At 40.6% G+C, this 20,984-nt stretch overlaps 4 protein-coding genes across 8 annotated transcripts; 3 read left to right on the top strand and 1 right to left on the bottom strand.

Moving 5' to 3' along the window:
- Positions 1-1,339: 1,339 nt before the first annotated feature.
- On the bottom strand, positions 1,340-16,311 carry LOC114353351 (CXXC-type zinc finger protein 1). Of its 3 annotated transcripts, XM_028305318.1 has the most exons (11): positions 16,145-16,311; positions 15,947-16,068; positions 15,568-15,731; positions 15,297-15,423; positions 14,932-15,039; positions 14,491-14,677; positions 5,177-5,374; positions 4,015-4,214; positions 3,847-3,853; positions 2,791-3,038; positions 1,340-1,583 (listed from the first exon to the last, which is right to left on the bottom strand). In XM_028305318.1, exons 1-11 carry the CDS (start codon positions 16,169-16,171, stop codon positions 1,478-1,480), a joined length of 1,494 nt encoding a protein of 497 aa, XP_028161119.1. In that variant the 5' UTR covers positions 16,172-16,311; the 3' UTR covers positions 1,340-1,477. The 3 variants fall into 3 exon arrangements, with proteins under 3 accessions (XP_028161119.1, XP_028161120.1, XP_028161118.1); XM_028305319.1 differs by lacking the exon at positions 3,847-3,853 and having other exon boundaries at positions 4,008-4,214; positions 14,491-14,674; XM_028305317.1 differs by lacking the exon at positions 3,847-3,853 and having other exon boundaries at positions 4,008-4,214; positions 16,145-16,171.
- On the top strand, positions 7,203-8,256 carry LOC114353353 (glycine-rich cell wall structural protein 1.8-like). Its single transcript, XM_028305322.1, has 2 exons — positions 7,203-7,291; positions 7,410-8,256. Exons 1-2 carry the CDS (start codon positions 7,219-7,221, stop codon positions 8,120-8,122), a joined length of 786 nt encoding a protein of 261 aa, XP_028161123.1. The 5' UTR covers positions 7,203-7,218; the 3' UTR covers positions 8,123-8,256.
- On the top strand, positions 10,654-12,011 carry LOC114353352 (spidroin-1). Of its 2 annotated transcripts, none has more exons than XM_028305321.1 (2): positions 10,654-10,766; positions 11,242-12,011. In XM_028305321.1, the coding sequence occupies exons 1-2, from the start codon at positions 10,697-10,699 to the stop codon at positions 11,997-11,999; spliced, it is 828 nt and encodes a 275-aa protein (XP_028161122.1). In that variant the 5' UTR covers positions 10,654-10,696; the 3' UTR covers positions 12,000-12,011. The 2 variants fall into 2 exon arrangements, with proteins under 2 accessions (XP_028161122.1, XP_028161121.1); XM_028305320.1 differs by having other exon boundaries at positions 10,660-10,766; positions 11,239-12,011.
- A 232-nt stretch (positions 16,312-16,543) lies between the features above and the next one.
- Positions 16,544-20,502, top strand: Wdr92 (dynein axonemal assembly factor 10). 2 transcript variants are annotated; one of them, XM_028305324.1, is made up of 7 exons: positions 16,544-17,059; positions 17,195-17,322; positions 17,535-17,752; positions 17,924-18,046; positions 18,169-18,281; positions 18,672-18,745; positions 19,601-20,502. In XM_028305324.1, exons 1-7 carry the CDS (start codon positions 16,776-16,778, stop codon positions 19,732-19,734), a joined length of 1,074 nt encoding a protein of 357 aa, XP_028161125.1. In that variant the 5' UTR covers positions 16,544-16,775; the 3' UTR covers positions 19,735-20,502. The 2 variants fall into 2 exon arrangements, with proteins under 2 accessions (XP_028161125.1, XP_028161124.1); XM_028305323.1 differs by lacking the exon at positions 19,601-20,502 and having other exon boundaries at positions 18,672-18,879.
- The last annotated feature ends 482 nt before the right edge of the window (positions 20,503-20,984 follow it).

Here is a 20,984-nt window from a genome sequence, read left to right as displayed (position 1 = left end):
GACTGAGCGTATTGAAATTTGTACAGAGTGCGCTATTCGAATTCTTTGGTAAGCCCTTATCGGGGTCCCAAGTATGTGACATGCTCCCAAATACAGCTTGTTCTACCTGCTTGAATTGAAATCATAAGTTTTTTTTTTCCAATAAGTAAATTTAATAATGAATGCCACCTGGCATGAAGCTCGCCTTTTTGTACGGATCACTCGTGTGTATGCAATAAAGTCTAAATAAATAAATAAATAATAATAATTGCACCTAGAGCTGCTGTGGAATGAATAAATTAACATTTTTAGTGACTTTTCGTTCTATGTAACCGGTAGTTTTTAATTTTAGTACTTACCCTATCAGTTTGTAAGAACAGAATACGCACTGTAACTAAAAAACTGATCCCTATATTCTGATTTGGTCACCCTACCAAAATGCACCGACTGCAATTTATTCTGCGCAAGTGTTTTGCTGTGACTAAACAGCTCTAATAGATTCGGCTATTTAAAAGTATAATTATTTAATATTAATTTAATTCCATAACATTTTAAACCGATATGATATATCTAGCTACCTACCTACCAATGACTAAATGTTCGGGGCCGCGGGTGGGCTCTATTCGTCACTTTATTGATGACAACTTGTGTTTCAGCCATACAATCTTTGGTATAATCAATATCATCCATCAGATTTGTACTTGGCGATGTAATCAAACAACATCTTCAAATCCTTATACACAATTTATTTATTGAATCTGTACAGAGTCTTTAGACATAACTACTCTCTAATGGTACCTACAGAGTAAGCGATGGAGGGGGGGCCTTGGGGCCGCGTCAAGAGCTCTCCGTGAGCTTGCCGTTCTCTCCCGCCTTGGTGGTGATTCATCTATTCATCGCCTTGTGGTTCAGTCACCCCATCTTTGGTGAGGCTATACCTATTCAATATCATCCATCAGGCAGGGTTTCCACCAAGGCAAAGCGGAGCGGAGAAGAGAGGTACGATTTTTTTTATAGAATTTGACAGCGGCTAAGTCGCAGAGCGGAGAGATGTGGAAATAATGAAAACTGATTGGTAATGCTTCAACCACACCAACGCGTGCAGATCACCATCGCCGGCACGAATCATAGGAAAATGACAGGTCGCGTGAACTGTCATGGGTCGCGCGACCTGTCATTGGCCTTTGATCGCGCCGGCGATGGCAATCTGCACGCGTTGGTGTGGCAGACGCTTTATTCAAAACACTTCTTTCTCTACGCCTTTGCGGAAACCGGGCGTCAGACATGTAGTTTTGCTAGGTTATAATAAAACGGCAGTTTTCAAATCCTTACAATTTATTTATTACATGTAGTTTGGCGAGGTTTATAACTTTATAATAAAAAAACAGCAGTTTTCAAATCCTTACAATTTATTTATGTATTGAATCTGTACAGAGCATAAACGTGTGACGTCACGTCAGCGGGGGCGCTGGGGCCGCGATCGGGCCCCGGGGGCGCGTCAGGAGCTCTCCTTGAGCTTGCCGTTCTCTCCCGCCTTGGTGGTGATACGCTCCATTACCTCGTGGTTGTAGGTCGAGTGTAGCATCAGGCCGAGCACGCCCGCTCTGGAAAAATAATAATTATTATTTTAACGCCTGCATGAAAAATGCCCGGAGATCCGCAGGAAAACCAAAGTAACCGACATAGCTCGCAGAATTGCTAAAATCAAGTGGCAGTGGGCGGGGCACATAGCTCGTAGAGACGATGGCCGTTGGGGCAGGAAAGTTCTCGAGTGGCGACCACGGGCTGGAAGACGTAGTGTGGGCAGGCCTCTTACTAGGTGGACCGACGATCTGATAAAGGTCGCGGGAAGAGCCTGGATGCGGGCAGCGCAGGACCGTTTCTTTATGGAAAACCTTGGGGGACACCTTTGTCCAGCAGTGGACGTCATTTGGCTGAAACAAACGATGAAAAATGCCCATTTTTTTTTTAAAGGCGTACGCAAAGTATCAAGACGTAAGGGACCAATGCCATAGATTTTACCTTTTGGAATCGTTTAATGTCGTTCCTACAGGTGGTGTTTGAGGCAGAACTGAAGTCCATGAATAGGAGGAAACTCATTGTTAATTTCGGGGTGTCAATTTCTTCCACTGGTAGTGTTTAAGGCAGGACCTCATAGGAACCTTATCGTCTCCTAGAGGACATATACATTGTTGCCTAGAGGACATAGACAATGTTACCTAGAGGACATAGACAGACAATGTTGCCTAAAGGACATAGACGATGTTGCATAGAGGACATAGACATTGTTGCCTAGAGGGCATAGACAATGTTGCCTAGAGGACATAGACAATGTTGCCTAGAGGACATGGACAATGTTGCCTAGAGGACATTGACAATGTTGCCTAGAGGACATAGCCAATGTTGCCTAGAGGATATAGACAATGTTACCTAGTGGACATCTTACCTGGACGCCATAGCCAATCTAATGCTTCTCTCTTGTTCTACCAGCTCATCCAGCCTAAGCCACTGTCGCACCCGCTCCATGTCAATCTCAGCACGTCGCAGTTTTTCCCACTGGTAATGCTTGAGGCAAGACTTCTTAGCAAGGTATCTAAGGGGACATAGACAATTTTGCCTAGAGGACATAGTCAAAATTACCTGGATGCCATAGCCAATCTAATGCTTCTCTCTTGTTCCACCAGCTCATCCAGCCTAAGCCACTGCCGCACCCGCTCCATATCAATCTCAGCACGTCGCAGCTTCTCCCACTGGTAAAGCTTGAGGCAAGACTTCTTAGCAAAGTCTCTTAGGGGACATAGACAATGTTACCTGGACGCCATAGCCAATCTAATGCTTCTCTCTTGTTCCACCAGCTCATCCAGCCTAAGCCATTGCCGCACCCGCTCCATGTCAATTTCAGCGCGTCGCAGCTTCTCCCACTGGTAATGCTTAAGGCAAGACTTCTTGGGCGCGCGACAAAAGTCTCCGGTGGGTTCGAAGACGTCACGTACTAGTGGACAACCGCAGACGTCTGTGTCGCTGACTTTAGGATCTTTAAAGTGCTCTGGACACATTACCTGTTGAGGAAAATACGTAAATCAGTTTTTTTTAAAACCGGAGGTGGAATTGTGTAAAGCAATCGTAATGATTTGATAGTTTTCATAACGTACGATTATTCTGTCAAACGCTTTGTTTAACGGACTTTATCGTACGTTATGAACTGTCACATGATTACGATTGCTTTACACAATTCCACCTCAGTTCATTCTCAATTTTAGGGTACAGTCGACAGCACATCAAGCTATACATTTTCGTTGCAAAGTCGCCCGTATCGCAACTACGTAAGATACCACAGTGTTTACGTTGACGTGCTGTTGACCGTACCTAAAGTGTGACCTCAGTTTGCACTTAAATAAAATGAGTAGAATGAGGTTTTAGAATCACACTGACCATCGACGTTGACAGCCGAAAGTAGATACATAATTATGAATCATCAGCGCCGAGCGATCAGCGTCACTCAGGAACGCTTCCTTAAATTTTTACATACTAATATTGATCTGTCAGCGCCGCCGACAACCAGCAAGCGGTCAGCGCGATTCTAAAACCCGCCTTACATAAGTTACATAGGCGCTTTATTTTGTGTCCTCCAATCCATCAAAAGTAAATAAACTGTGTAAGAATCGATTCTAAGCATCTATAATAGGGTTCAAAATCCACTTACCCTCAATCTCTTGCAGTAGGTCCCATTGACAGGGTTGTAGTAATCGCAGAACATACTCTGCCCGTCGATGCGCGTGCGATGGCTGCTTCCAAACGACGCCGCCTGCGCCTCGTACACTAAAATCGACTCTAAACTTCTATAAATACAGTTCAAAATCCACTCACTCTCAATCTCTTGCAGTAGGTCCCATTGACAGGGTTGTAGTAATCGCAGAACATACTCTGCCCGTCGATGCGCGTGCGATGGCTGCTTCCAAACGACGCCTGCGCCTCGTACACTAATATCAACTCTAATGTTCAATAAATACAGTTCAAAATCCACTTACACGCAGCCTCTTGCAGTAGGTCCCATTGACAGGGTTGTAGTAATCGCAGAACATACTCTGCCCGTCGATGCGAGTGCGGTGACGGCTTCCAAACGACGCCTGCGCTTCGTACTTTATGAAGCACTTCTCCATGTGTTTGACAGCTGTACGCGAGTGGATCTCGTGGCCGCATGTTATGCAGTACATTGATGTCTCGTCGTCCGCTTCCTGTAAACAACGAACTCAATGAGGGCTATCGTTTTTATACTTAACAGTTGGCACCCCTGGCGATTGACAGGACCTTACTCTACAGTGGCGCCATCTTGATGAGTACAAATGCGATAGTCCTCCTACCACTTTAGCGCTCACCAGTTGGTGCCACTGTCTTCGCTACTAGCAAGTGACAGGACCTTACTCTACAGTGGCGCTAACTGGTGACCGCTAAAACGATAGCCCTCATTATTCATCCATCATAAACAAGAAACATCTTCAAACTGTATATGAAATAGTACCGTCTTGCAACACTAGATGGCACTGTGCGGTGTTAACTCGCGGTAGAGCTTTATTTTGTGTTTTATGTACGAGTGAAAGAGTAAGAGAAAATATTTCGTCTTAGGGAGGTGAGATTTTTTACATTTATTTTGTCTTAATTACGTACGTATCTGATTTACTTTGGTTAAGTAATGTCGTTTTAATTTAAAGATCAATGAAATTAGTTGAACATAAAACAATAAAAATAAAATCATTATTTTTTGTTCGAAAAAACAAATTAGTTTTGTATAATTATTACAGTTTGTGGTTTAATATCGTCACGCCACCGAACCGGTTAAAAAAAAAAGTTGTCGGAAGTGGGGCGGAGTCGAAGTGGGTACGTACTAGTTTGCGATCGAGTCAGTCGGTCGTCAGCACTGATACGAGTAACATCTCTCAAATAAGTGCCGGTCGGTTAAAGTGTGATAATTGTGTGAAATATTGTGTCTGAAAATTAAAGCTAAGTCTTAGTAAATGTGCAGAATTCTTCAACTACTGATGGTTGGTCGGGCTGTTAATCAGTATAGACGTGAAAGTGCGTAGACTACACCGATTTGGTATCGGCCGATTCCTCATACAAATTAGAATCGGGCCCAACTCTTAGTCAACTAGTATTCGGTGGTCTGCGCCTAGGCTAAGATGGCTCAGTGATAACAAACCTTATCATCGCTCTGGACAATCGTAGCATTCTTCGCTCTAGCGACCAAAGCGTCCAAGTCCTGGTGTTGCTTGTCAAGCGAGCGCAGCGCTGCCTGCGCTCTCTCCAGTTCGCTGCGGACCGCTTCAAGCGATTTGCGGTTCTTCTGCTCCGCTACGCAGGTTGAAAGCGACCACTCTTGGATGCGTTGCGGTAACACCTAAAGAAAATAAAAGGTGAGTGCTTTATTTTTATTAGTTCTTGTAATGTGAAGGCTGCTCAATAATCGATTTAAGATTAGAAAAATGATCATAATTGCTTATTGTGAATTAGTAGTCCCAATCAATAGTTTAAGAGCGTTTACGTCTAGCNCCTTAAAATGCGTCATCGCTACGTATCACCTGCGCGCTAAGTTCAAGTTCAACTCGCGCAAGGTTGGGCGTGAGACTGCGGTTGTCCACTACAAGCTAAGAGAAAGGTAAAACTAGCTAAGTTTTTAAGAGGAGAAAGAAAATACTTCAATTTTGCCATTCTGGAAACCACCTGAAAAATCGACTGGACAATATTTCCGGAGTCCAAATAAGAGAATGTGAAAAAAGAAATGAAAAGAAAAAGGTTAAAACCTTCATTTACGCGGAAAATCAAACCTAAAAGTTGTTATGTTAAAATTTACATCAGTGTTGCTAGGATCAGTCCTAGGATACCTATTTGACCCATTAAACGATTTGATGAAAGGCATTTGTCAGTGTAATATACTTAGGCTGAGTTGCACCACCTAACTTTGACCGTAACTAATATAACGATAACCGGTGTTTTTGTATGGAGTTTGACAGATTTTTGACGTTTGTCAAAGTTATACTCAGATGGTGCAACCCAGCCTTAGAAATTCGTTATGACTGATTTTTCCGTATAAAGGTAAAATTGCATCTAACTTTTAATCTACAAATATGGTAGCAATTTATTAATTAACTATTTCGTAAACTTCATTAGGTAGACGACATCGTAAAACGCCCACGCAAAGCCTTGTTGACTCTGTTTAGGTAAAATCCGAAATTATGCGAGATTATTAAGTCCAAGGAAATAGGAACCGAATTTGCACTTCCGCTGACGAAGATCGCGAATGTGATACGATTGTTTTGGGATAGTGATGTGTTTGACCTCAGTGATCCAGCTGTAGGGCCTTTGTAAGCCTTCTTAATGAAGTCATTAAAGTTTTTATTGTATCGTCGAAATATTGCTTCAACGAGAAAAAGCTTGTTTAAGAAATGGGTAAACCAAAGTAGAAATGTTTGTTTTCACCATGAACATATTTTTTTTTAAATAATATTATTATGTACCAATTATGCTTTATTAAAAGCTTATTAAAAGCTAAAGCAACATAATATATTTGGACAATTTAGTGAGAGTAGTGAGCGGATTTTATTTGAAACATCTCTATGACGCTGTAAGAAACTTGATCTGAATCTAAAAAAATATTTTAGCATTTGAACAATTTCTTTCATTTCGGAAGAGTTTATAGATCTTGAATAATGCGTAACAGAAAACAATATTTACTTTTAAATGGAGCCGTGAGCGAAATAATTTTGTTAATTGGTAGAAAACAATTAACTAGGGTAATAAAAAAGATGTTCCTTTAACTATGCCCGCCGGCACACTTCAGTAATGGCAGCTGCTAATCCGTCAACACGTTTTTAACTAACACACGTTTTCGAGATGAGTTATAAATCTACAGCATTAATTTCTCTTCACACAATCTGTGCTATTAGATCTTGGCCCGAGGATCGCTAGTTAGAATGGTTATTAAGTCACGACTGTAATAATTAATGGCCTCCCATCTAGCACGGGTTCTAAAAATTAAAAAATCTATTACACTACAATTTGAGGAAGACTTCCGAAGTACTCCATTTATAGGTATTGTTTACAAATTCACATTGTTTACAGTTTCCGTGGGATCGGTGGAAGAATGGACGTTACCGCTCGCGTGGGGGTGGCCTCGGGTCGACCTATAAAAATGCTTTGACCCGCAAAAAAACCAACACACCCAGTAACGGAGTCAGCAGAAACATGGCAAGCTTTCGATTATTAATGGTCTTTTTTGCGACCATCTCTATAGGATGGAGCTCGGTCGTGGCCGAAGGTTATAATTTTTTATCACTAAGCTATAATCTAGTCGGCCAATCGATAAATTCGCGATGCGATATCGGCACCGTTAGATAATTGGTTGGTAATGGGTCCCTTTTGTCTGTTTTTTGCAGAAACAACAGTGCTGAATGAAGCGGTTAGCGGCTCTGCGCGGGTGAAGCGTCATCACAGGAAGAAGCTTTGCTACAAATACGGGATTTGTGGGGGTGGCGGATACCAGGCCGGCGGTGGACATCAGGGAGGATACCAGGGGGGATACCAAGGAGGTCACCAAGGAGGCTACCCTGTTCCACCGATCAACATTGCAATCAGTCAGTCCCAATCTTCCGCAAACGAGGGAGGTGGCGGCCATGCGAGTGGGTACTACCCCAACAACTACCAATACAATGGGGCCTACCCGAACCAAGGAGGTGTTCCCAACAAAGGGGGCTACGGTGGCTACGGAGGCTACGGGGGCTATGGCGGCTACGGCGGGAACCCAAACCAGGGTGGTCATGGGGCTGGATACTTCGGCAACGGTCAGGGAGCTCACAACAATCAATTCAATGGGAACTATTACGGCCCCGTTGGCGGTGGTGGTCCGGGCGGTTTCCATGGAGGCGGCTACGGATTCCAGAGACCCGGTCCTTATTATGATGAGAGCCATGAAGAGGAGGGCAGCAAGCCGGAGGAGAATCAGCCTGAGGAAAGCCCGAACGGCTACAACGACTACAATCAGGGCCCAGGGTTCAACCAGGGTGGTTACCAAGGGCAGGGACAAGAACACGGTCAACACGATTTCGCTGTAGCGGGAGCTTTTTCTATTGCGGGTCGCAAAAATAGTTGATTAAGTAATGTAGTGAATTATTCTCCCAACGACCAAATATTATTTTATTACAGTATTAACTGTTGCGAAAAACTTGTGTGTAAATAATGCAATACTCTATTTTAGGTTAATACTTATAACATGAAAATTATAGTCAATGTTCATTCAATTTCTTGCAGTGTAAAACAATGTTGTTATGTACTTAATCATTTGTGATATTTAAAATAACTATTTATTTGTAAGAAATCCTCAATAAACTTTGAAAATATGAAATTTTGATTATTTATCCTAAACTAAATTATATTTTAAGTGAAACACGAAAGTCACCGTATTAAGAACTAAACCCAAATAGAAAATACTTTTGATGATTACGATGTAATGCTAATTATAATTTTTATGATGCATTAAATTATTTGTTGATGACATCATGATACATGCAAAATTTTAATCTAGTTTTGATATAATATGTGAAAACCATTTTATTATTTTATTGCTCTAATTCGAGATAACAAGCCGCTTCCTCCATAAAAGTTACAATATTATTGCTATCTTTTAAACAAAATCTTAGCTGGGACTTAGCAATAACAGTATTTCGTTGAGAGCAACGCTAGAGAGTTGGTCCTTTAAAGCCAAATCATATTAGCTAAGTATGTATTTAAGTATTTCATTCATTTTTTTGCTTCTTATCTTAAAATTCCCAACCGCAACTATTTGCGATTTAAATTTTATTGTATTTTTTAACTTAATAACGTCCTCAAAACTATTTAAAAGTATATCGATCTCTATCTTATAACAAGGAATGCGGTTTGCATGGATAAAGTTTGAAGTGTTGAAAAAGCCACCCACAGAGCAAAAAAATAAATTAGATACATTAAAATACCTAAATAATACTTGTCGAAGACTTGAGTTTGTTTTGGAAATGATTGTTTTTAGGGTTCCGTACCTCAAAAGGAAAAAACGGAACCCTTATAGGATCACTTTGTTGTCCGTCTGTCCGTCCGTCTGTCAAGACCCTTTTTCTCAGGAACGCGTGGAGGTATGAAACTGAAATTTATATCAATTACACAGGTCTACTGTCCATTGAAGCTGTGAAAAAATCAAACTTCTAAGCCAACGCAATCAAAAGATACAGCCGTTTATGCCGCAAATTTTCGACACTTGCAAGGGAATCAAAACCTACAGGGTGCTTCCCGTGAACTCAGAATCTTGAAATTTGGTACGAAGCAATGTATTATAGCATAGATAAAGGAAAAATTACGAAAACCATAAATTTTTAGTTACATCACATAATATATATTTTTTTAATAATTTTAAACTTACTACCCATTTCCTCATAAACGCGTAAAGGTATTAAATTGAAATTCATACCAAATACTCAGGTCTATAATACCTTTAAGCTGTAACAAAATCAAACTTCTATGTCAACGCAATCAAAAGAAACAGCAATTTAAGCTGCATATTTTGAAACTCGCAAGTACTCGAAAGGGAATCAAAACCTAAAGGGTACTTCCAGTCGACCTAGAATCTTGAAATTTGGCATGAAGCAACTTTTTATAGCACACATAAAGGAAAAATTCCGAAAACCTTAAATTTTTAGTTACATTACAAAATATATATTTTTTAATAAATATAAACTTATTACTTTTTTCTTTCCATGAACGCGTAGAGCTATCAAGTTGAAATTCATATCAAATACTATAAAATAAAGGATTACTTAAACGATAAAGAGATCTTTGTCTTAAATTTATGCTCCTCCATCTTTCCCCATTGTAATGTTATGAATTTTATTTCATTTTGCAATAAAAATATCATAGTTATGACTCGATTGTCGTAATGAACGAACTTTGTAAACCTTGCAGGTTTGTACGGAACCCTCGGTGCGCGAGTCCGACTCGCACTTGGCCGGTTTTTTATTGTAAAAATTTGAAAAGTAGACAGCACAGCAGACTGTAGTTGCAAATTAGGACCACGTCAAAGATGCAATCTATGTTCAACTGCAATAATGTGCAATAATGTTCAAATGAGCTCTATCTATCGTAATTTTCGACGGGCTATCGAATGGATTTTTAACAATAGCTTTTAAATTGATCATAGGAACACTAGAATAACGGTCTATGTGTCAAATAAAACAAAGAATATGAAACCTACGAGTATCTCTACGAATTGTAATTAGCTGTAATTGGTGGATTTTAGTCATGGAAAGATCCTATATCACGACATCAAATAATGCCAGGTTTTAATGTCCTTCGCGGTTAAAATTCTTTTGTATCCGAATAGGAGCATTTATGGCAGTGATTTGGGCAGAATCTGAAAAATCCATCTCACAAAGTCGCCGCTCGTCAATAAAGTGTCCACTTAGAATATTTATGGTATCAGATCGTTTCGGGCACATCAAATTATTGTACCGTAACATGTGTTATAAATTTTATTTATTAGTGTCAATGGCTCTTTATTAATGTAGGTACAATAATTGTGACCCAGTCTGGCGGGTGGGGGCGATGGATTTGGTATATAAGCTCGGAGAAATGATCCAGTAGTGTCCATAAGCTGCGGCGAAAGGTGTAAGCGTCATCTTCAGAAGCAATTGCAATAACAATGGTTGCTAAGCTCATAGTTCTGGTTGCGGCTTTCGCCCTCACCAACGCCGTACCGATTTGGTTTACGGGTAAGTGCAATAGTAACTAGTTGTATTAAATATACTTACAACTATATTGCTAGATTGTTCTGATAGTAACATTGAACTTAACCGCTGTTTCGTTAAACTGATGCTTCATGAGATTACACACAGTACATTCATCTCTTGAGAAACTGCACGAAACAATAGTGTTATAGAATTGACATCTTGATAATGTAATTTTAGTTAGGTACAACGATCCTTGAATTTTTGTTAAATTATTCAGTACAAGAGTGACATCATTACTTCCTTGAATCAACAAGGGTGTACATTTTCAAGGAAGTAGGAAGTGATTAATTTATTTTGTGGGAATAGTTGATGGTGGGAAAATTATCAGTTGCATCTAAATTGATTCTAAGTTTAACTTTATTTCGAGCTCCATAATGCACCATGTTCTTACTAGTCTTGGATACAGGAAGAAGTTTTATAATTTTGACTTTGTCATAACTCTTCTTTCCTTCAGCAGGTAACGGCTACCTGCCCATGTTCAGGATCGGTCGCGCCCCGAACATGGCGTTCGGCTTCGGCAGCGGGTTCAGCAGCAACATCGGCGGCATTGCGCACTCCACCGGCATCGGCTCGTCCTTCTCCACCGGCGACGCCGAGGCCTACGGCGCCGGCGTCGGCGGCGCCTCTAACGGCGGCGCATACGCACGCGGCGTGGGCGCGGCCCACGCAGCGCCCTACCAGCCCCTCGCCTACCAGCAAGCCTCCGCCTCATCCTTCAACAACCTCGGCCGCACGCCCTACCAATCAGCAGTCTCCTCCGCCCAAAACTTCGGCGGCAACTACGGCTCGGCCATCTCGTCCGCCCAAACACAGAACGGGCCCCAGTACGGATCTGCAGTATCCGCCGCCCAAAACAGTGGCCCCGCGCGGTACCAGTCCGCGATATCTTCCGCGCAGAACGTTCGCGGCCTCGGCTTCGAGTCCTCCATGGCCTCCGCTAACAGCAATAACGGAATGGACTACGGGTCTGCCGTGTCTGCCGCTGAGCACGGCGGTGACTACAACTCTGCTATCTCCTCCGCTCAGTCACGGAACGGTTTGAACAACTATGGAGCCGCGGTGTCGGCCGCGCAGAATGTCGGCGGCTACCACGGCAGCACGGCCCAGGCGGTACAGCAACGAGGGGCCAGCCTCCAGCACAGCGGGGCCAGCAGCATCAACGGGCCCGGCATCCAAGCTGCGCAGTCGCACGCTGTTAACACCGGATACTACTGAACCCACAACCAGTTTTAGTCATTTCCCCTCGAAGATACTGAGACGACTGTAATGCACTTGTCTCAGTGTCTTCTTAAAAGTGTATTTATGAAATGTATTGTTAGGATATTTAGGTTAATAAAACACAAAATAAAATAAATGGTTATTATTCAACTGAGACCCTATTCATTCATATGTAACAATCACTATCACGATTTTACACTTTTAGCTCTATTATCAAAAGTTATTGTCTTGACATTGCCGTAAATGTGACCGTTATCGTTGACCGCTGACACAGTTTTGACCTCACCTTCAGTATTCCCGGCGAAGCTAGGATCGTAGAAGCCTTCTGCTCCTCTGAACCAGTTGTTGAGTAGTCCGGCATTATTGAGGCCGATGCCCTCGTAATTGATAGGGTTGAAGAAGAAAGGCAGGAGGTACGGGTTAAAGGATGATGTGGAGACGAAACTTCTGCCGTCTCCTGCCACTGCACCACCTGGAGTCACAAAGCTGAAACTCCTTCCGAGCACCCCTGGGTTGTCTCCGGTTATTACTGATTCTTGAGAGCTCCCTTCGCTTGGGAAAGCGAATTTAATGTACTTGTTGAAATCAGGGTCTGATGACGAAATAGCCACGACTGCCTCACCAGAGGGTGATGATTCTGGAATAAAGAGTATATAACATTAGTACTTTACTAGCATAATAATAAAAAACTGTAATCTTCTCGATAAGTATCGTTACACAGATAACATTAACCGTTAACAAGAAGTTACTTTAACAAACTCATTTAACAGATCACTATAAAAATCACCAATATAAAACACGATCACTTACCTTTAAAAATAACTGGATTAGCTGTTATCACTGCCAAGATCGGTACGAAAACAAAAGACGATATTAGGCCTTTCATATTGGCTTCAAAACACAATTAGTCTCTATAGATAGTATTGGTAGAGAAATGAGGCTGACTGTTTAATCCGCACGTTTATATAGCGCTATGAGGTCGCCTATAATTTCAGAGGTAGAGAGCAATTGCAGAGTTCACTGAACTGATGTGTATCATTTGTACGTGATTATTAGCAATAGTGCTGATGGATGATTTGCCCCCGAGCTCACGACTGCTCGGACTGCTGAGATTTTGATTCCGTATAAATCGAAAGAGCTTATAAGTGAGTATTGCATTTTGACAAACATCATAATGTTCAAAAACTTCTTTTATCGTATTACACTCTAAAACAATTACATTAATTGTTTTGTCTTGAATAAATTAACATTCTCCAATGAACAAAATCGTTGATATCTTTAATTATATAGAAAAAGAGCTTTACTAAAGCTTTTGTTTCCAACTTCGTTTACTAGATTAAAAACACATTACAAATTCTTCAATCAGGCGATATTTTCACACTCAATTTACAATACTCGTATCACTAGTACTGCAACAAATCACTCAATGTTACAACAGATGGCGCCGTAACCTGTAAAAGTTCAACATTTATATTAAGGCTTGGTATTTCTTCTAAAGTAGGTATTTCGCGCTGTCAAAATCTGCGCGCGCAATTCTTCGCCGAAAACAGCGCGTCAAAGAGCTCCCGCCACAATTTCCAGCTACACAGTATAGAAATACGCAGTTGGTTAGGTTACTTCCTTCCCTTCAAGCGTCACACTCACAACACTTTCTACTAGAAATCATATCCAAGTGATACAAATTAAAACACCTTTCAGACTTTTTGGGAATATATTCTAGAATCGAATAAATATAAANTTCTGAGTGCCTTAATGCCGTCCCCTTTATCTGTTTATTTAGTATTTATTAATTAGTATCTTTTGATGATATGCAAGTTAAACCTAAAATCATGTTTTCCGTAAATAATTTAAATAAGAATGCAATTTACGAGTTTGTTGTTTGATTATTATATATTACTCAATTAAAAATTTAAATTTAAAAAATTNGTAAACGCTCTTAACATGATAAGGATTCCAACAATGAGCACTGCCACAGTTCCAGTGGCTGGACGTGGGAAATAGATTCCACTTTCTCATACACTTCTCTCACCTGGTATATTCTAACCGTAGTCGAGCAGTATTTGGAGCACTGCCGCGGCTCCAGTGTATGGAGGTGGGAAATAGATTCACACGGCTCATACACTTCTCTTACCTGGTATATCCTGGCCGTAGCTAGTGTCATGCCGCACTGAGTATTGCAGTACTTGGAGTACTATCACGGCTTTATTGTCTGGAGGAGGGAAATAGAATCCCTATCTCGTTCACTTCTCTCACCTGGTATATCCTGGCCGTAGCCAGCCTCATGCCGCACTGAATCAAGCAGTACTTGAAGCAGTGCCACGGCTCCATTGTCTGGAGGTGGAAAATAGATTCTCACCACTCGTACACTGCTCTCACCTGGTATATCCTTGCTGTAGCCACACTGAGTAGAACAGTATTTGGAGCACTACCGCGGCTCTATTTTCTGGAGGTGGGAAATAGATTCCCACCACTCGTACACTACTCTCACCTGGTATATCCTGGCCGTAGCCAGCCTCATGCCGCACTGAGTCGAGCAGTACTTGGAGCCGTATTGCGCCGCGCGCGTGCATTGCGGCCCGTAGCACTGCCTCGGCTCAAGTGTTTGGAGGTGGGAAATAGATTCCTCTGGTTCGTAAACTTCTCTCTCGTGGTGTTTCTTCTTGTTTCTGACACTGCTGTAGGAGTGAATAAATTAGTATTTGACATAACCAATCAAATGACATTCTTCTTTTTAAGAGGAGCTCATATTCTAAGCTTTCAAAATGTTACTCTCTCACTATGTATAACAAGGCAAGTTGATGATGTCACTTTTGTTAAATCAATTTATCTATTCCAGAGCAAAAAGTAATTGAGTTTTTAGACTAAAATTATGTACTATATGAGTGGCTAATGTGAAATACCCAATCTTAAATATTTGATTCATAAGTACCTGGACTGCTTAGAAATCTTCTTACTCTTGATGCATGTCCTCATCTTGCATTTGAGCTTTGTCTTGTTGGCTCCGCCATATTTGAACATGTCTTCACAGGCATCACAACTGAAAACAGAATAAAAATAGGTATTCTGCAGATAAAAATTGTGTAATACTAGGTTAGGTCTTAATTTGACCGTTAGTCAAAAAGATCTCAGATTAATTATTAAATGAGACTGGACGTAAGATATCCTATGAATGGTTTTGAAATAGTAAACAATCTCAACTTGAGCCCATTGTTCGTTAGATGTTACATCATCTATTAACAAAATTAAATAAAAATACTGCTCTAATCACATGTTATGTCAACAATGTATACGCACTGTCCACAGTCCGTCGTTTGCAAGCATCCAGGGCAGTCGCCACATCCATCTTTGGTGCTGACTCTTTTAGCAGACTTGTTTTCCGAGTGGTCTTTCTCTTTGCGCTTCTTCTTTCTGTCGTCACGACCTAGAATATGACCTGATATGAGTTTTATTTGATAATAGACTTTACCAAAGCGAGCTATATGCCAAAAGCTTTTATAACAAATCATGAGCCATGAATAGCAAGAAAAACCGCATAATTTGATTTTAAAAGTTGAGCATTTCTAACCAGAATCCGCATCATTCTCTCTCTTTTGCGGTCTGAATCTGGTCTTCAACGTAGGATCTTCCTCACGACAACGGTCACAGAAATAGTTTTTGATGTATTTAGCTTCCCTTTCAGATATATTTATACAGTCACCGTGGTACCACTCCTCGCAAGCATCACAAGCTCTGAAAAATATTTAGCTGATTAACTACAATGGTTATAACAGATTGAACAAAAATATTTCATTCTAAACACTGTAAATACAATTCAAACACAAACAAATAATAAATTCAAATGTTCTGGATGCTGCTTTAGCTGGAATATGCACAAAAAATGAATTTATAACTCAAATAATGGAGAAAATACGTGGAAATAGTTAAAAAAAAACACCAAAACTTACATCATGAACCGCGAGCTATCAGAAGATCGGCATATACAATACGCCTGCCCTGCTTGGTTCAGTAATGTGGTGATCTTAGACTGTCTCTCGGGCAGCTCGAACTGCTTTGCAATGTCTGCTTTCTAAAACATACAGAAATAACTAAGAAATCTAGCAGCAAAAAACCAAGTAATGTGAAACAAAAAATGTAAGACTTACGCTTTGCTTTGATTTTCTGTCCCCCATTTTTAAAACTGAAATTTAACCTAATTATTCTATTCTTGTAACGATATAATAAGATTAATGGATTTTATTTCGTAAATTAAATTCAATTTCGATTTGTTTGTAAAAAAAACCTGTGAAATTTGACAGATCAATCTGTCAGATCTTTCGCAGATTAAACAATGGGGGTGTTTGGCGGAAAATAGCGCTAGCAAGTGAAATGGCGTCCTTTTAGCGGTAAGTACTAACAATGTCAAAAAAAATATGGAAGAACGTCATTTTTGAAGTTTAGCAAACGTGCCCTAGCCGAAAACATCCTAAAGTTTCGGCGGTTGTCATGGCAATCGCCATTTTGCTAACAATTTCGAATAAATGCTATTTTCGGCCAAACGCAGCTGTTCCACAGATAACAATCGCATTTTACGACCACAGATTAATTAAGAAAGCCTTAAGTTAAAAAAAAATACGTTTTAGTATTTTAGATTTCTGAACGTATTAAAAAGTAAAAAGTCAACGGTTGCCATAGTGATTACACTTTGTTTATATTTTAGGTTAGGAATTATCGAACTTACGGATTATTGATAAAACTTCAATAATATAAACTTGTTTTAATTACTAATTTAGAGATATGGAAAATCAAGATACGCCTCAAATAATTACTCATATTGAACATAATCTGGATCATTCTTTATTCGACTGCAAGTGGATACCATGTTCTGCAAAGTTTGTTGTGATAGGGTCCTTGCCGAAAGGCTCAGGGACTATAGAAATATTTGAAATTACTTCTGGAGAAGCGCGGAAAATAAAGGAGATTGAGAGACCCAACGCCTTCAAGTGTGGCACATTTGGCGCCAGCAGTGATGTGGAAAGACGATTGGCTACAGGAGACTTCAAAGGGACCATGGAAATATGGTGATTCTGTTTATCTTCTTTTATCTGAATTTTAAGGACCCAACTTCTGTACCACGACATTATCAGACATAATGTCCATTGTCATGTGGCTTTGTTGTCCATTCTTTAATTTTATTTGTTTTTTATTGTTTTTAGGGATTTAGAAAGGAGCACCCAAGTGTACATAACCAAAGAACATACAGACATAATAAACTCCATAGATGGAATGGGCGGTAACACTGTCAGTTGTGGAGCCCCTGAAATTGTCACCGGAAGCAGAGATGGTAAATTAATAAATTGATAATAAAATTTACTATCATTCATCTTGATACATCATCATTAAGTCATTTATGTACTCTCTTCTGTAAGAGAAAGTTCCTCTCTAATTCACCAAGTGGTAGATTTGGCCCAAACTCGGTTCGGGAGGCCTGATGTTCACATAATCTTGATACAACCACTGAATAACTTCTCAATAGATACTTCATCTTACTTTCAGGGACTGTTAAAATTTGGGATCCTCGTCAAAGAGGAAAACCAGTAGCGAACATGCAACCAGCTCAAGGAGAAACCAAAAGAGACTGTTGGGCTGTAGGCTTCGGCAACTCATTCAATGATTCTGAACGAATAGTCGTCGCTGGCTATGATAATGGAGATTTGAAAATGTTTGACCTTCGCACAATGTCTCTCAGATGGGAGTGTAACCTCAAGAATGGGGTAAGATTTTAATATCTAATAAATATTATTCAGGTTCTAGAGTCAAAATTTCCTTTCAAATTCTCCTGGATACAGATCTGCAGTTGAGTCCTACTATACTAAAACTACTGTATTAAATGTATTGAATACTATAAAATGTATTATAAAGTAGGTAATTATAATTTTTTTTAGGTATGTTTCGCTGAATTCGACCGTAAAGACATTCCAATGAACAAGCTTGTTGCAACTACTTTAGAAGGAAAGTTCCATGTATTTGATGTAAGGACCCAAAACCCAGCTAAAGGTTTTGCTCAGGTAAAAAAAAGATTATTTATTTATTTATTTATAAAATGTATTATGATTAGGAATGATATATGTATACTGGTATACATGAAGATAAGTGGTTCAACTGTTTTGTAACTTATTTCAATTTGCAGGTCATGGATAATACCACCAAAAGTGGGACTATCTGGGTGGCACGACACCTCCCACAGAACCGCGACATCTTTATAACTTGCGCAGGCAATGGACAAGTTACTCTTTGGAAATAGTAAGTTGAATTTCTTAAATAAATACTTATCTTAACTTAAAAAAGTTAGATGTCCTATCATCTTTGAAGATGGCATTATCAAGTTGATATACATAGGTGCTAATTTGCTAGAAAAATGTATATTTCGTTGTGCTGTAATAGCCCAATTGACAACACCAAACACAGTCTGAAATTGTTTTGCAACTTTTTTTTAGTAATTTTTTGTTGATTTTTTCTTTAGAGTTAACCACTACCTAAACTCTTCAAATTATTGACTTATGTATTTGTTATCTTATTCCCGCCGGGGTGTGAAAAAATTAAGTGCAAACATGTCCTCTTAATTATTATTTTTCGTCACATTAAAAATACTGTAGGAAAACATATTCATTTACCAAAACCAACCCTTTCCAGCGAATACCCCGAGCAGCGCTACCGGACCGACGAAAAGGGCACGGCCGTCGGCGTCCCCGGCAAGCTGCGTCGTCTTCAACGCATGGTGGTCAGCACACAGCCCATCAACTCTTTAGAATGGAACCGCGACCACCAGGGTCTCGCCGTGGCTACTGCCTACGACCAGTACGTTAGGGTTTTAGTCACCACCAAGCTTAACTTACAGTGAAGAGAGATGCCTCAAGAACTTTCTACTGCTATGTATGTGTAAAAAAACTTCATCTATTGCTAGATGAATGAGTTGAGACGACTTTAGCGTCGTCAAACACACTGCGCAACCTCTGAAGTACTTTCCAGGAACTCTGACCTGACCAATATGTTAGGGTGCGTCGATACCAAGCTCAACTTACAGTGAGAGTGGAGAGTTACTACGAATTCTCTTGTACAAGTGTAAACAAGCTTCGTTCTACTGCTATTATTGCTACTTCAGTCTCCAGACTAGAGTCTCAAGCTGCGTCGTCTCCAACGCGTGGTGGTCAGCACACAGCCCATCAACTCTTTAGAATGGAACCGCGACCACCAGGGTCTCGCCGTGGCTACTGCCTACGACCAGTACGTTAGGGTTCTGGTCACCACCAAGCTTAACTTACAGTGAAGAGAGATGCCTCAAGAACTTTCTACTGCTATGTATGTGTAAAAAAACTTCATTCTATTGCTAGATGAATGAGTTGAGACGACTTTAGCGTCGTCAAACACACTGCGCAACCGCTGAAGTACCTTCCAGGAACTCTGACCTGACCAATATGTTAGGGTGCGTCGATACCAAGCTCAACTGACAGTGAGAGTGGGGTGTTACTACGCGTACTCTTGGACGCGTAAAAACAGACTTCATTCTTTATTACTATCATTGCTACTTCAGTCTCCAGACTTGAGTTTCAAGCTGCTTCGTGTCCAACGCATGGTGTTCAGCACACAGCCCATCAACTCGCTGGAGTGGAACCGCGACCACCAGGGTCTCGCCGTGGCTACTGCCTACGACCAGTATGTTAGAGTTCTGGTCACCACCAAGCTCAACTTACAGTGAAGAGAGATGCCTCAAGAACTTTCTACTGCTATGTATGTGTAAAAAAACTTCATTCTATTGCTAGATTAATGAGTTGAGACGACTTTAGCGTCGTCAAACACACTGCGCAACCGCTGAAGTACCTTCCAGGAACTCTGACCTGACCAATATGTTAGGGTGCGTCGATACCAAGCTCAACTTACGTGAGAGTGGGGAGTTACTACGCGTACTCTTGGCCATGTAAAAACAGACTTCATTCTTTATTACTATCATTGCTACTTCAGTCTCCAGACTTGAGTCTCAAGCTGCGTCGTCTCCAAGGCATGGTGGTCAGCACACAGCCCATCAACTCTTTAAAATGGAACCGCGACCACCAGGGTCTCGCCGTGGCTACTGCCTACGACCAGTACGTTAGAGTTCTGGTCACCACCAAGCTTAACTTGCAGTGAAGATAAAAGACTCAAGAGGAGTTGTTCCCGCTATTGACGTGTAAAACAAACTTCATTCTATTGCTAGATAAAAAAGAGTTGAGACGACTTTAGCGCATCGTCGTCAAACACAGCGCAAGGCGCTGAAGTACCTCTGTACCAAGAACTCATATCATTACTACTGCATCTGACCAATAGGTAGATACCAAGGATTGGGGTGCGTCGATACCAAGCTCAACTTACAGTAATAGTGCCTACGACCAGTACGTCAGGGTTTTAGTCACCAAGCTCAACTTACAATGAGAATGAGGAGTTACTTTTTCCTATGGCTACATGAGACTGCTTTAGCGAATAGCAGTCAATACACAATACTCAACCGCTGAAGAACCAGAAACTGAGACCATTGCTGCTGCTTACGGCTAGTACATCAGGAATCTGGTCACTAAACTATAGTAGTGATTTAGGCTTTCCTATTGCGTTAAGACCTGAGTGGGTGACCTCAACTTACAGTGAGAGTGAAGAGAATGATAAAATGCTACTTTTTAGTTCAATGCTAATTGAACCTACTTTTTTAGTATTTATTGAGATACATATTTTATTTTTGCAGTAATTAGATACTATTTTTTATGTTTAGGACATACCTAGGTGTATATAAGATTATTATTTTTTAGTTTTAACTGAAGAAAATGTTATTTTAGTGTTTGTTGTTATTTAATTAAAAATGCAATGTACAGTCGCGGAATGAAAAGGTTCGTCACCTTAGTGTCGGTTTTCGCTTGCACTAGGTACTGTAAGAGTCAAACCTGCCAACATAACAGTGCAAGAAAGCAGTGCTGCTAACAT

The sequence above is a fragment of the Ostrinia furnacalis genome, unplaced genomic scaffold (assembly GCF_004193835.3).
Source record: "Ostrinia furnacalis isolate ACB-3 unplaced genomic scaffold, ASM419383v2 OfSCF1653, whole genome shotgun sequence".
Classification (NCBI taxonomy): Eukaryota; Metazoa; Arthropoda; class Insecta; order Lepidoptera; family Crambidae; genus Ostrinia; species Ostrinia furnacalis.
The sequence above is the reverse complement of the archived record's forward strand: the minus strand, read 5'-3'. Positions and strand labels throughout refer to the sequence as shown.

Excerpts from the sequence above, each read along its gene's own strand:
- LOC114353353 (XM_028305322.1), top strand. The coding sequence starts at position 7,219 with ATGGCAAGCTTTCGATTATTAATGGTCTTTTTTGCGACCATCTCTATA. Across the intron at positions 7,292-7,409 it reads GAGCTCGGTCGTGGCCGAAG|AAACAACAGTGCTGAATGAA; the intron begins GTTATAATTTTT and ends TGTTTTTTGCAG.
- LOC114353352 (XM_028305320.1), top strand. The coding sequence starts at position 10,697 with ATGGTTGCTAAGCTCATAGTTCTGGTTGCGGCTTTCGCCCTCACCAAC. Across the intron at positions 10,767-11,238 it reads CGTACCGATTTGGTTTACGG|CAGGTAACGGCTACCTGCCC; the intron begins GTAAGTGCAATA and ends TCTTTCCTTCAG.
- LOC114353351 (XM_028305318.1), bottom strand. The coding sequence starts at position 16,171 with ATGGGGGACAGAAAATCAAAGCAAAGC. Across the intron at positions 15,732-15,946 it reads GATAGCTCGCGGTTCATGAT|AGCTTGTGATGCTTGCGAGG; the intron begins GTAAGTTTTGGT and ends AATATTTTTCAG. Across the intron at positions 15,424-15,567 it reads AGAGAATGATGCGGATTCTG|GTCGTGACGACAGAAAGAAG; the intron begins GTTAGAAATGCT and ends GTCATATTCTAG.
- Wdr92 (XM_028305324.1), top strand. The coding sequence starts at position 16,776 with ATGGAAAATCAAGATACGCCTCAAATAATTACTCATATTGAACATAAT. Across the intron at positions 17,060-17,194 it reads AAAGGGACCATGGAAATATG|GGATTTAGAAAGGAGCACCC; the intron begins GTGATTCTGTTT and ends TATTGTTTTTAG. Across the intron at positions 17,753-17,923 it reads AGTGTAACCTCAAGAATGGG|GTATGTTTCGCTGAATTCGA; the intron begins GTAAGATTTTAA and ends AATTTTTTTTAG.